This window comes from Poecilia formosa, unplaced genomic scaffold (assembly GCF_000485575.1).
Source record: "Poecilia formosa unplaced genomic scaffold, Poecilia_formosa-5.1.2 Scaffold230, whole genome shotgun sequence".
Classification (NCBI taxonomy): domain Eukaryota; kingdom Metazoa; phylum Chordata; class Actinopteri; order Cyprinodontiformes; family Poeciliidae; genus Poecilia; species Poecilia formosa.
In genome coordinates, this window is record NW_006800169.1 from 330,980 (window position 1) to 346,499 (window position 15,520).

The 15,520-nt window shown below is 38.5% G+C and overlaps 1 protein-coding gene across 1 annotated transcript; it reads left to right on the top strand.

The window, feature by feature from the left end:
• The first annotated feature begins 1,100 nt into the window (after positions 1-1,100).
• On the top strand, positions 1,101-12,286 carry atp1b3a (ATPase Na+/K+ transporting subunit beta 3a). The gene is made up of 7 exons (XM_007568714.2): positions 1,101-1,539; positions 3,656-3,784; positions 4,064-4,162; positions 4,274-4,467; positions 7,250-7,300; positions 7,884-7,970; positions 10,689-12,286. Exons 1-7 carry the CDS (start codon positions 1,428-1,430, stop codon positions 10,854-10,856), a joined length of 840 nt encoding a protein of 279 aa, XP_007568776.1. The 5' UTR covers positions 1,101-1,427; the 3' UTR covers positions 10,857-12,286.
• Positions 12,287-15,520: the final 3,234 nt, after the last annotated feature.

The following is a 15,520-nucleotide window of genomic DNA, read 5'->3' on the forward strand; positions in this document are numbered from 1 at the left end:
ATTGTACAAATAAAACAAAATGTACTACTTCCTTTATAACATAAAGGTATAAACTCAAAAAACAGACAAGCACATCAAGGCAACATAAAGAGAGAGAAAAAAAACACTTTCAAAGAAAGCACAGAATTATTTATGTTTTTATATATCTGAGTGTAAAAATAAAGTAAAATAAAGAGCAGAAGAAAGGGAACCTTCAGAAAAAATAGATCAAAAGCACATTTATTGAAACTTAAGAAAAGGAGAAAAGAAAAGTGAGTAAATCAATAATAATAGTAATAGGAGCTAATCTGGTACAGAAGAAAAGCTTGTTCATTTAGCCAACAGTTGTAGTGAAGTGTGTAAATTGCTCAGAAGAGCTGCGCAGTGACATCCTAATCTTCTTAAATTTAGGAAAATATCTCAGTCAATAAGAAAAGATCCCAAACAAGGCCAGACTATGAGCTTCTTAAAGAGACAGAGGCCTAATTTCAAGACTTAAATTTCCTTTAAGTTATACTTAACATTTTCACTGAAGGTAATATTCTTGATTGTGCTATAAAATGGCACTATGTTGTTGGAAAGTACGTAGTACAGGCCCTTCAAATAGATCTGGGGTTCATATCTCTATCCTGCTTTCCCAGGGTGTAGCCTGGTTTAGTGACTCACCACTTCCGACTTTGATGCAGGATCGATTAATCTACAATAAAACCATGATGTCAAACTTAATTAATAAATAAATAAATAAATAAATAAATAAATAAATAAATAAATAAATAAATAAATAAATAAATAAATAAATAACGAAAATCCTCTCGAATGTCTTTGAGAGCTTAAAGTTATGAATAGATTTATATAGATAATCTGATGGAGAGTGTGAAGAGGCCATTTACTAAAAAAAAAAAAAATCAGAGGATATAGGAGTCTAATAGGTGGTGATGATAATAATGGTGAGGGCTCTACTTAGAATTTGTGCGCGTCGCGGTGCGTCTCTGTGATGAACCAATGCGCATCTCCCAGTTCGCACTGCATCAGCTGCCAGCGCAGGCTCAGAGCGGACGTCACAGCTCTCTCTCTCTCTCTCTCTCTCTCTCTCTCTCTCTCTGTCTCTCCGCACCTTCCCCTTCACGTCCCTTTTTTCTCCCCTCCTCTTATTCCACCGGAGCATCTCTCTCCTTCTGCTCTCCTTTCCTTCTCCACCGCCCACTTCTTCCCAGCCATTGATCCCGACCACTCACCGCACCGCCGCCTCATCATCGCGTTGCCCCGCTGCGCTTTTCTGCATTTTTCATTTCTTTTCTTTTTTTTTCTTTTTTTTTAACTAATTTATTTATTTTAATTTTTTTTCTAAGAGGACGAAAATCGGAACATTTTTATTTTTATTTTTATTTTTTTTCTGGGACTACACAAACTCCCTCCCCTGCCCCCGGCCTCCCTCCCTCCTCATCACCATGGCGAGCACCGAGGATAAAGCGGCCAGCAAGGAGAGTCCGTCCAGCTGGAAGGACTCCATCTACAACCCGAGGACCGGGGAGCTGCTGGGTCGCACGGCCAGCAGCTGGGGTAAGGATGCAGCCCTGCGTCCGGTGTCCTCCTCCTGTCAGATATTAAACCTGTGCAGCCTGATTTGTTTATTATTGTTATTGTTATTATTGATTTGTGTGCGTGGATGGCTGAATGAAGGTGACTGTGAGGCTGAGTTAGCATTGAGCCGTCCCAGGCCCGCATGGAGGTGAAGGATGGTCTAAAGGTGTGCCCAGGTCTCCTCTTGCTGCGTGAGACTATTTAGATTTCCAAACAGATATAATTTATATGTATCTGCAGAGACCCCCACCCCCCTCCTCTCTCCAGCCCCCCTGCTGACTGAGCTGCTTCCTTCCCATATAATCAGGGTCCTGCTGAATTCCTCAGCTGCATCCAAAGCTGATCAGGATGTAGATTTTTTTTTTTTTTTTTTTTTTTTTTTATGTAATGCTTCTCCCTAGACTGAGGTGGTAACACCCTGCCCCCCCCAATTCCCCAACCAACACACACACACACACACACACACACACACACACACACACACACACACACACACACACACACACACTCTTCCCCTCACTGCAGCCGGCTCCTATAGGCTGATGCCGGCTTCAGTCAGGCTGCCTGGGCCCCCGTGCTGCTGTGCAGTGGGATGCTCCATTGCAGTTGCATGGCCGCCCACATTAGCATGCCTGTCAAGGTCAAATGGGATTCCCTCTCTCTTCTTTCTCTGTCTTTCTCGCGCTGGACAGGTGCATTGTGGGATACTGCTGGAGAGCAATGAGGGTAAAAAAAGATAGAAGGGGTGGGTGGTTGTGGGGAGGGGGTGGCTGTCCTCCCCCGCCCCCGCCCCACACACACACACACACACACACTCTCTCTCTCTTTTGGTCCACTTAGAGGGCATCTCTGAGGTGCTGGTGAACCATTTTGATTCTGATGTTTCCTCGCTGTACAGCAGCAAAAAACTGCTGAAAAGTTTGGGGCGTTGGAAGGGGGCGTTGAGGAAAAAATACCTATGATTGTCAGAGGTAGTGAATTTAAAATGGTGTCGCTTAAGTGGGTAGTTCTGTAGAACTGCAGCAAACCCAGACACGTCCCGCAGCATGCTCGACCCTCTGCCTCTGTACAAACAAACTTTACTGTTTCACAGAGAGAAGATTCGGCAGTATCAAAGTTCACACAACAAAAGTCAAAAACAATATATTAAAAACCAAGACTGCAACAATAATAGTAGTAGCAGCAATATTAATCATAATAATACTAACAATACTAATAATAATAACGTACAGTATTATTACTCTATGTTATTATTTTGTGTAATAACTGCACAGAATAACTGCACAGAAAATTCTGAGCACTTATTACAAATCATTTAGACATGACTTTTCACATGTTCAGTGTGCCTGTACATTATGTACATTTTTGGAAAAGAGACTGACTATTTACCCTGCAGTACATCAGTGCAGAAAAAAACAGATGTGCAACAACAGCAGAAATCTTACTGAAAGGGGCAGCATTATGTAAAGTCAACTTTTTTTAGCTTTACATCATGTTCAAATGTTATTCCCTCATCAAAACCACACCTGGAGTTTTACTTTGATTAAGGGATGTTTGAGAAATCCTTTAATCTCCCATGGCAACCATTCAGCTGTGCAAAACGCCTGGTTGGACCTAGCTCCTCCTTCGAGGACTAAGCTCCTCCTTAGAGCTGCAGTTTCCATGCCTCCCCTTCCCAGCTCAGCTCCTTCAGACTAGCCAGCAGCAATTAGCAAATACCTGGTGGAACTCGGCAAACGTTGGTAAAAACTTTGTTAAAGTTTTAATAGAGGAGCCATGTTGTGATGACTTTCTGAAGGCGGAGTTTCAGAGACAGAGCATCAATTTCATATGGCGTTAAATTATAAAGTCAATTTTATTTTAAGTCATACTTGATAATTACAGCATGTCTATAACAACTGAAGGTGACATCCATCCATCTATGTTCTTCCGCTTATCCGGGGTCATGTCACCGGCGGTAGCAGCCTAAGAAGGGAGGTCCAGACTTCCCTGAAGGTGACATAGTTACTTAATTATTTTATAAAATGATACTCTGTGGCTGGAGAACACAATACTGGCCTTTTAAAAATGTTCTGTGTGTCCCCCTGACCTGCAGCCCTCATCCTGCTCTTCTACCTGGTCTTCTACTGCTTCCTGGCCGGCATGTTCACACTCACCATGTGGGTGATGCTGCTCACGCTGGACGACTCCGTGCCGAGGTACAGGGACCGCATCCCCAGTCCAGGTCAGTGTCCTCCGGCTCCACCTAAAGGTCTGGCACCACCATCTGCTGCGAGCGGCCATGTTTTCTCTTTGAGGCATGCATTATTAATGCTCCTCCAGCTTAGACGCTTTCACTGTAAAGTGTTACTTTATATTGCTGCTTTTTGCATTGATCTGTTTTTAAGTTTCTTCCTGAGTGATAACTAGAACAGGATCAGCTCAGTGAATGCTTCCTCTAATAGCCATGTTTTGGTTTCACTCTCACTTTATGATTATTCCACTCGACGTCTCTGTTTTGCAGGACTGGCGATCCGGCCAAACTCTTTGGACATCTCCTTCAACAGATCTGATCCACAGAAGTATTCGCAGTATGTCCAAAACCTGGAGTCTTTCCTTCAGAGTGAGTGCACTCCATGCTGATGAATTACAAAAAAAAAAAGATCTGCAGGTGTCCTTTGTTTTCGTGGACTTGGATCTGAGCAGACCTCTGTCCACATCATGTCTCTATCAGGATATAATGACACGGAGCAGGAGGAGAACACGGACTGTTCTCCAGGAGATTACACCCTGCGGGAGGAAGGGGAAGGAATGTCGCAGAAAGCGTGCCGCTTCAGGAGAGCGCTCCTGAGTTTCTGCTCCGGCCTGTCTGACACTAACTTTGGATACCATGAAGGAAAACCCTGTGTGCTGCTCAAAATGAACAGGGTACCAAACGACTTTCATGGCAAAGTCTGCCTTTTATAGCTGCTTACAGAAGTATACTTCATCTTTAAACTTTTTCACAAAACTTTTAGACTACAACCGTAAAACTGTTATGTGTTTCACTGGGAGTTTCTGTGATGCACTGTGGGTGGGGATAACGCTGGTCAACAGACAAATAATTGTCTTGTTTTTCAACTGTTTTAGGGTTATTTTGATTAGTTGAATCCAAAAATCACATTGGTTTTTCTCCATCACATCAACTTTCTGAACTATGGAGCAACAGGAGCATCAAAATGGATGATTGTCCTCACATATGGAAAACCTGGGATCAATGAGTGATGAGCCGGAGGAGATTCCATCAAGACAGAAAAGAGACGGAGAATTTTACACAATGAAGACGTGATGTTCAATTCACATTACCCTAATCAGTGTTTATTATTCGATTTACAGAAATCCAAGTTTGTAACATTTAGTTAAATGTTACAAGCCTGTTTTTGGATGAGAAATATTAATGGAAATGAACTGATAATGTCACAAAAATATCATCAATTTAGTCAGAAGATTGGATTTCTCTAAATTAAATTAGAATAAAAAAAAACTTGACCTGATTGAGAAAAATGGATGTCAGTTTTGGATTCAGTGTTGCAAAATAAACCTAAGTCAGTTGAAAAAACATGGACAACTTCCAAAAAACAATTTTTAACCCAGTGGAAAGACTTAGAATTAATTAAAACTACTTATTAGATTTTTTTCTTTTTCTTTTTTTTGGAGGGTAGGGGGAATTTGTAGCGTTCATAGCGCCACAAACACAAATTCTACTCTTAAAAAACGTTCCCATTTTTCAGTGGCTCTGTTAGGAAGCCACATAAAGAAATGTGATTTATATCACTAAACTGCACACAGTAACTTTAATCATATTTTCAAATTTACTGGAATTTGTGGAACTCTGGAGAACATAGTAAATTACAATAATGTCAGTTTTGTTTTTTAACATTAATGCAAATGTATCAAGACAACAGTTAATCTAAATCTATAAGAAATTTTCACGATAAATGATAAATGATAAATGATAAACAATAAACGATATGATACATGACCACTCGAATGATGGACTACCACAGATAACTGTAGTGTGCCAAAAATGTAACATTTTGCTCTAAATGCAAACTGCTGTGTGATTAAAAAACTAAAACTGCACGTCCTCATGAACACAGCCTCCCATTGTGAAGCATGGTGGTGGCAGCCTCATGCCGTGGGAATATTTTTTCTTCAGCAGGAAAAGAGAAGCTGGCCAGAGTTGAAGGGAAGACGAATGCAGTTAAATGCAGAGCAACACTAGAAAATAAAAATAAAAATAGAAAACTGAGGGGCTGTGAGAAAGTAGAGAGCTCCATGGTTCAGATCAAAGCTTGTTTTTGTCTTAGAATAGCCCAGTCAAAGTCTAGATCTGTGTGATGGCTTTAAATAGCTTTTTATTGATGCTCTCCATGCAATCTGATGGCGTTTGAGATACTGTGCAAGAAAACTGGGACACAAATGTTATGTTATGGAAGTACAAAGCTGGTAGAGACATGCCCTGATGGATTTTGCAGCTAATATTAAATAAAAGGTGTGGGATGCTGTAAAGTAAAAAAATTAACAGCAATAATGTGGATTATTTAGCCAAATTATGGCTAAATAATTTTACCCATAATTTTATGACAAAAAGTCATATTTTCAGCATTTAGCTCCAAACTACATATTGAGTTAACAAGCATAATATTTAGGTTGAAGCTAAATATGTCACTTTAAACTAAATATTTAGCTCCAAATCAGATATTTTGCTAACACACATATATATTTAGTTTGAGGGTAAATATTTAGTAAGCAAGCTAAAAGTTTTTGCTTTAAACCTAGTAATTAGCTACAAACTAAATATTTATTTAGTGAGCCTAAGTTTTGTTTTGTTTGGAGCCATTAGCCTCAAATGACACAATTAGATCCAGACTAAATACTTACTTAGCAGGCCAAATTCCTATTTTGAAGTTGAATATTTGTTTAGGAAGCTAAATTTTTAGCTTCCAACTAAATCCAAATATTCCAAACCAAACATTTAGCCTCAAATCACACAATTAGCTCCAAACAATGTATTTATTTAGCAATCTAAGTATATGGTTTAAAGCTATTAATTTAATAAAATATTAATTTACAAAGATTAATATTTTTGTTTGAAACCAGATAGTTAGTTTGAAGATAAATATTGAAGCTAAATTAAATATTTAGCTTCAATTTTAGTTTATAAATATTTAGTTTATAAATTAAATATTTATTTAGTTTATAAATTAAATATTTATCTTGGTAATTAGATATTTAGTTTTAAACTATAACATTTATAGATGAATTAATAACCTGGTGAAAATATGACTGACAAATTAACCCCCATTTTGTTTCTTATGACAGGCTGAATAATCCAGATTATTGCTGTTAACTTTTGAATGTGTAACTTTAGCAGCATCCCACAGCATAGCCTCTGCAATGTGTCTGATCAAAGGGATTTTTAGATTTCTTTCTTTTATTTTTAATTGTAGAAATCTTTGAAAACCACATATATAATTTTCCTCCCACTTCCACATAGGTCCTAATAAGCTATGCTGTCCCTTTGGTCATATTGTGTAGCTGCAATATGACAAAAGGTTTTAACCTGTTATGAATACGTTTGTGGGCTCAGGCTCCTAAACGATTTGATTTGTTTGTAGCGGTGCAGCGTCCTGACAGTGACCCTCCTCCCGTGTCTCTGCCCTCACAGATCATCGGCCTGAAGCCCGGCGGGGATCCCTACATCAACTGCACTGTCAAAGTAAAAACAAACATCAGAGCATTTCACATGCAACTTTCTTGTATGTGTATTTATGTCTTTTTAGTTCTTCCATTAAAAGCAAAACATATTTATTACCACTGTGGATTTAATATTTCCTTTGTTGATCTTTCATATTTTCCCTCTTTTTTTTTTTCTTTTTTTTGTGTGTGTCTTTGTGTCTCATGTCTTTTTGCATGCTGTCACTGACGTCTTTAGGGTAAGATGGATATGTGAATTATCAGGATAAGGCCAGTAGGAGTAAGAACACATTTCTGTTATGTAACGGGTCATTACGTGGGCGCCTCCAAAACCCATCTTAGTGGCATTTTAGAGTTTATTTTTAGCCTAACCAGTGCCGCTCTTTTACCCCGGAGATGTCACTTTTTTCAGACTAAACACAGAACAATCTCATTTAACTAATTCATTCAAATCTCTTTGCCTGGACCTCAGAGAGATGGTGCTTCTGCTCGCTCATGTCCTGTGTCATTTTGTCTTAAGAACATTTCACATTTGCTGTTAATTTAACACTAAACTTGCTTTTATCCAATGAGAAATTTAAACCTCCATGTATTCTTCCCTGCAGAAAGAGAACCCGATCCAAATGCACTATTTCCCCAAAGAGGGACGCTTTGACAAGATGTATTTCCCCTACTATGGCAAGAAAGCCCATGTAAGTATCTTATCTTCCAAGGTGCATGTCGATGTATCTAAGAATATGTCTTACATGAGGCAATGAAATGCATTTTATGAAACATCAAATCTTGCCACACGTGTGTTTCTTTTGACGTTCACCTGTTCTTACAGTGTGTGTAGGAGGGAGGGTGCGAAATGTGTTGCCATGCTTTACTTTTGCAGCGATGTCACCATCGTGTTAGCCATCGGTTTAGCAATCACCTGATGAAATCGCTTACAGGTTCTTTACACAGTTTATTAGCGGGTGAATAATTATTCACTGAATTCAATAAAACGGTCAAAGCAACTGATTTTTCTAAATGCTGATGTGACATTCATCAGTGCAGACAGAGCATCAGCATAGCGTTGCTTGTTAAGCGGGTCGTTGCTTCAACATTTTAGTAGCACTTGCCCAACAGAGGCGTTGCACTTAAAACCAAACATTTACACATGCTCTACTGAATTAAAAGATTTTTTTCCCCTCGTTAAGTCACCCTAAATAATAACCAAAACTATTTTTTTTATTTCTTAAGAGCCACAATGATGTCAATTTATTATATTAAAATCAGAAGTTTGCATATATTTCCTTAGACCTTGAAAGGTTTCCCTTTGAAAGTGTGTGACTCAGTTCAAATGTTTCCGTTGTCCTCCCACAAACACGTCACAATCCATTTCTCTGAAATATGAACTGGTGTAACTGAGGAAGGTTTGCAGGTCCCTTCAGAACATTGGTTTTGTTGTAGTTAAGGTGCTTTTGTAGCTCATTTGAAGTAATTTTCTACAAATTAGCTTTTGTCGCTAATTTGGCAGTATGCTTCTGGTCATTGTCCATTTGGAAAACCCACTTCCACCCAAACTTTAACTTCCTGATTGACGTCATGAGATATATGGCTTCAATATTTCCACATAATTGGGAAATATATATTAAGATTATTGTAAAATGCCTCAATAATCCCTCTTGAAGCATCAAAGCACCAACATCATGAAGCTGCCACTTCCATTCTTCATCAGTTGGGGTGTTACAATGAACGTTACGGCAACACAGTTTCACCAGTCCGCTGGACACGTCGCCAGAAATGAAGGTCTTTGTCTCTGAGTGCACTGGCAAATTGTAATATATCTGTTTCGCTTTGTTGCTCTTTGAATAACAGCTTCACTAGTTGGCCTTTCGGGCGCTTTGAATGGCCTCTTCACGTGGGCTTTGGTTTTGTTCTGCGTCTATTTACGTTTCACCCTTAAAGACGTCCAGCTCTGGGACACAGACACAGGGGGTGTCTTCCTGAACATTTTGATAGTGAGACGTCCCAGTGTTCAGAACAGTGTGCATGGCACATTCAGACATCTGAAAGTTACACCAAACGAGGAGCACAGGCATGGAGTTACACAGTCGTAGAAGTTTATAAAGCCATCGTCGTGATGGTGGACACAGATTACTGGAAGGCATCGTAAAGTTAGCATATGTAAACTTCAGAGTTCTAAGAAATAATAAGGATTTTAAAAATCTTTACTCTTCTCTCACTATTCTGTCATTTAAGACAGAATAATGGAAATCCTCACAAATATTTTTGGTTCCGTTCCTAGTTCCTAGTACACTTGAAATAAGACAATAATAAATTTTAAGTGACTTTATAGCAAAATGCTTATTTTAAGTAAATAATTATTTAATGGTGAAAAGTACTTGTTCCATTGGCAGATTATTTCACTTATAATAATGTCATAAGTTAATTTATCTGCCAATGGAACTGGCCTTTATATCTTGCTAAAATGTTACTTTTAAGTTATTTTGTTTTATCTCAAGTGTATTCATATATTTGCAGTAGAAACTAGTGTTCCATACGGTACTGCATATGAACGATCTTTATTTGCCGTGACGTGAGCTCAGCTAGCTTACAAAAGGACTGTGTTTAAAATAATAATAATGGATAAGTGGCTTAAGACCGGCTCACTCAAAAGAAAAGCTGAAGATATCAGTGGAAGGAAAACAATGTCAGGAATACTTATACAATACTACTTATATTTAATTTCCCTTTGGGATAAACAAAGTTTTTTTTTTTTTAATTGATCAGAGAAATTTATGTCTGCAGGAATATTTTTCCATTTTTGCAGAGCTTTTGTTCTTATGGCATTATTACGATGCATATCATGCCACCTGCACACAGATGATGGTCTGTGGCTGTGCTGAGTGACTTGGCGGTGAGCAGTGCTGCGCCCCACGCTGACTAACTGCATCTTAAAAAACTATTACTTACATCGGCCTTTCTTCATGTTGAAAGAAAATGTTAGTTTCTGCCAAAGGTCTACAAACGTCTCTGTTTCTTTTATTGTGCTACTAAATTACAAATAGCCCTAAAATGTTATCAATGTACACAACACCTGTAGTGGAAAACAATTTCTTTTTTTGATTTCCATGTGTTTTCCGTTGTTGGAAAGCTTACAATTCACCCTCAGACAATTCAAAATGCCCCCAAGCATCGTTCATGGTACTTGGGGGCCATGAATGTTTTGTAATTGTGCCAGTCACATTTACAAAACACTTCCCAAAGAAGACAGCAATAAATGAGTTCCGAGACTAACATTTTCAGTTCAGACTGTATATATTATGATGTTGTGCTATTGTGGGAGCAATAACACAACAATGGGAGCAATTGTGGGTTAAGTTTGATAAACACTGTTCCAGTGTCAGGACTGATGAAAGATCATTTCCTCCCCGACGCAGGAGAACTACGTGGAGCCGTTGGTGGCTGTGAAGCTGCTGTTCACCAAGGAGGACTATAACAAGGAGCTGGCCGTGGAGTGCAAGGTGAACGGCTCCAACCTTCTAAACAACGACGACAGGGACAAGTTCCTGGGCCGCATCACCTTCCGGATCAAGGTGGTGGAGTAAAACAAAAAATGGCGGAGGCGGATTGGAGGAGCGCACCTTGCCGGCCCCTGAATTTACAAACGGATTTGTGATTATGAAAAAATTTTTAAAATTAAAAAAAAAAAAAAAAAAAGGAAGGAAGTGTCAAATATGTCACAAAGATGTTTCTTTTCTCTCTTTCTTTTCTGGATATGGTATCGATGTTTGACACAAGTAAATGTTTGGGCCTCCAACAGAGGAGGCCGGTTGGTGGCAGACGTTGCTTTGATGACCTTCCTGACCCTCCCATCTGATTTCTTGCTGATCTCCTCAGAACAAGTTTCTGAACCAGATCCTTTCCATTTTCTGTTGCACCGTTCATCGTTTACTTAGCACAGGTCCCTTTTTTTCTTTTTTTAGTGCTGATGTGATTTAATAACCTATAGCCATTGGAACCAAGCTACTTGGAGCTGTTGTGTGTAATTGCTGATACTTCTTTCTTTTCATTTGTGACTTTCCTCCTGTCAGGATGAGTGTGTTTCCACCTCTGAATCTGTGTGAAGGGCCTCGTCACTCGCTGATGTTGCGAGGACTCGGGATCTTGCTGTGTGTAGAGCTGAAAATGTAGAACATGTCCAACGTATCTTTCATCTCAAAAGATTTCATCAAGTCATACCTTGATACTCGAGTATAGCCAATGTATCCTTGTATATGAAATGCCAATTCCAAACGCCCTTTTAACTATAATATATAGTGAACTTAAGCATATTTAGGGAACTATAGGTAGAAATTTGTCTTGCGGTGCACCAAGCTGCAGACCAGTCTTGTGCCGTCCTTCTGTCTATCTGGCTGTTTGTGTGTCTGCATGTGTGTTTGTCTGTCCGTCCATCTGTCTGTCTGTCTGCCTGTCTTCCTGTTTGTCCACCTCTTGCAGCTGATTGGGCGAGTCCCTCCAGGACTGGGTGAGCTGCATTGTCTGGGGCGGCGGTGTGTGTGTGGACGGTGAGGGTTTGCTGTTTTGAGGTGGAGAGGAGCTGGAGAAGCATAGCAAGAAATAACTTCACTGCAATATGTACTGTATATCTCTACGTGATCTGTATATCTATCTGGGTCTCAAAGATTGTTTGTTAGCTTACTCTCTTCTTCAGCCTGTTTATCTGATTGTCTGCTGATCTATTACTCTTTAATGTACATATATATAAATATATATACACATACACAAACACGTACACAAACACACACACACACACACAATATCTACCATACTAAGTCACACTGTATTTTTGGTCACCAAACATAATGTCTGTGCACTGTAAAGAAATATAATTTAAGCAAAGATTTACAGAAGATTATCTTATTCAAAGCTATGTTTACACAGTCTTAAAAGGAACCTGTATTTAAAGGAACAACCTGTAACATCTCTTCAGGGTGCCTTAAGACCTGATGAAATAAATTGTGATTTTGAAGAAAAAAAGCCTCATAGTTTCCTGTGGTGTTTTGTTGTTGTTTCATTTCCATTTTAGCTTGTAGAAAATATGTTTTTGCCTTTGTAAAGTCTAGCATGTTAGCATGCTAACTTATTTACTTTAACTTTTATGTCACTGTAGACAATAATAACCCCAAATACTTCAATGTTCCGTCTTAAAGGGATATTTTTTGGAATTTACTGAAGCTGATTCTTTTCTTAAGAAATGATCCCAAGCATCCTCCTCAAATAAACTGACAAGAAAAGGACAGAGAATCAAATGTTTTTTTTTTATGTTTAAGGTATATTGTTCACTTTTTCACTGACATAGCAAAGCACTTTTTAATTTAAACGACACACCTGCTTTTTTTTTATTTGTCATATACTCGCCTGACTTAAGCAATACATCAGGTAAGATACTGTCTGCTTATGACTGATTAGTGTGTCTCCACTTAGAAATAAACTCACCCTTTTCTGTTTGAGTCATATTTAGTTTTTCAAGTATCCTTTTATTATTAATAACCATGACTGTCAGAGCGCTTGGGTTCCTCAAAGAGAGATTGGAAGGATTTCAAACATAATCATTATTTCTAGTAAGTTATTTCTAAATCTTCTGAAAATTATCTTACTTCCAGAGCCCTGTTTTATATGATAAAGCACATGCCATCACATAAGATTAGTATAGAGGTATGCATAAATAGAATGAAAATTACACTTTTATCTTCTGATAAGTTATTATTAACTGGGTGGTGGAATTAATTGGACTGCAGATCGGGTTTTTTCATAAACATAAATACGAGTTTTTTATAACATACTCTCATTTTTATTGTAGTACATTTTTGTAACCACGTGGGGGCGCCAGAGAGACCAAGCAGTGACAGACAAGAAATTAATGGAAAACATTGTACATTCCCCACCACCTTAGCGTTGATAGGGGTAAGACAAAGTTGATATCAATTTAACGAGAAATATCATCTAAAGGTTCATCTACAGGTAAAGCCTTTGTTCCACTGTAGATCTTGGCTGGCTTTTGGTAGTGTTACAATAATCCATCACTGCTTCAATAATGTGATGCTATTTCTATAAACGTTGCTTGTAAATAGTGGGTGGAATTAGGATCATTATCATGATAAAAAATTGAACCATTTCTGCAATTTTCAGAGCACAATCTGAAGCTGCACTCTTCACGTCATGATTCAATCAAAGCTGGACATGAACTAACTCTGACCTCTTCAAAAGACAACCATAAACATGACATGCAAGATTGTTTTCATATGCAGAAATCACAAACCTTAATGTATTTTGTGTCAAGTAAAAAAGATTATACAGGTTGTTCTCAACATGCCTTTGTGATAAAAGTCTGAAGATTGTGTCTCGTGGACCCCTAACCTCTTGATGCAGGTACAGCTGCAACATCTGGTTGTTTATTTTGTGACTCTTGTGATTTGAAAAAAATGGGTTTCTATTGCAGTTTTGGAAAATACATCTGTTCAGTGCATCTGAAAAACCACCTCATCCTAGCGCAAAAATGGTCAAACAAAAACGTGATTATTTTTTTCATGTGTTTCCATTAAGTTAATTTAGATAGAATGGTCATGTTGGGCCTACTAGAGGTGCTGAGGCCAGAAAACATCAGGAACAGATGTAAAATAAGTCCTATCTTCTTTCTGTTCTGAGTCTTCATCACCTCCATCACCTATGAAGCTGCAGAAGCTCCATCCTTCGCTCTCAGCTGCTGCAGGAGCAGCAGCAGTAACAGCAGTAACAGCAGCTCCTGCTAAATGTGAGATAATCTCCTGGGCTTTAGCTGCAACAAGAATTCACCTTAATGTCTCCTAAGCTCTTACTGTCCTTGACTTGAACGGCAGTAAACAGCAGAAGTTGGAGATAAAAGCTTATCCCACTTGGTATCTCAAGTTTCAATGAGGCCAATAAAATATATCAACATTTTACCATATCCTTATTCAGGAAATTTTTTTAAGTGTTGATCTTCAGCTTTGACAGGTAAATAATATTTCTTTTGAGTTTTTATTAATTTCTTCTCCCAACATGCAAAATAAAATGAATATCATCAACTTAAGAGCTTTGAATGATGCAGTTCTTTTTAGATTGTTAAGATTATTACAACAAATTCAATGAATGAAATTATTTGGTGAACTTAAGTCAACCTTCCACATTTAAACACAAATATTCTGATGTGTGTCCCTCAACAACTTGTAGAAAATCCACATCATTTTCATAACTATCTCCTGACCCAATTCTGACTGGATAATTATCCATTCACCTTACTGGAACTGGCAGAACTTGGTTGATTTGATCAGCCATCAAGTCATATTAGTGTGGAATATCCTCTCTGATGCCCAGTTATTGAGTCAGACTGCAACTGACTTCAGTCAGAAGCCTCTTCAGATTTGTTGCAAGACTGACTGCTCCCGAGGATCCTTTCTTCCCACAGCATCACCATCCACAATTCTCTGAAGATACTCGAATGATATGAGTTAAGACAATAAATTAATAAATCATTTTAATTCAATTTAATAACACAAACTGCATGACATAGTGAAGGAGGACAGCTTCTGAGTTCTTTGACTTCAAATCAACAGCTAGATGTTTGAAATATTGACGCATCTGAATGTTCCAACAGGTCAGTGGTGCCAAACACACATCAAAATCTGGTTTTTAGAATTGATGAAACAGGTTTAAATTTTTTGGACAGGCACCAACTTCAGAATTATCGAAAGTCTGGTGAAAAAGCTAAGTGCCAGGAAACTGAGAGCTGGGCTGTTACCTTCCCATATGCAAATTTAGGTGTTTCTCCCACTTACTTGGATTCCTCTGGTAGAATTTCAACCTGGCCAATCAATGAACAGACAGAGAAATCGTGAACTAAACTACAGTTTAGTAATGGCAGTGGAGGGAGTGAACAAAGCCGTTCAGTCCGTGTTGACCACACCTCCAAATATTGAATCAACATAAACAGCTGCTTTGTTGGGATGGACACTTCTCTCTTCATAGTGGAGGATGGTTGTTTACAGCGCAGGCCATTTCCGGTAAGCTTCACAGCACACAACTAGTACATTAAATACTCACAGACAAAATGTTAGTTATTGGCTAGCTATCATTGGAAACAATCATTTCTGACAAGCTAGCAAACTTGCCAATTGTGGTCAAATATTCTTGTTAGACCAGAAAGCAAGGTTGTTTCTCTGCAACTTGTTGAGAGAGATTTAACCAAATACTA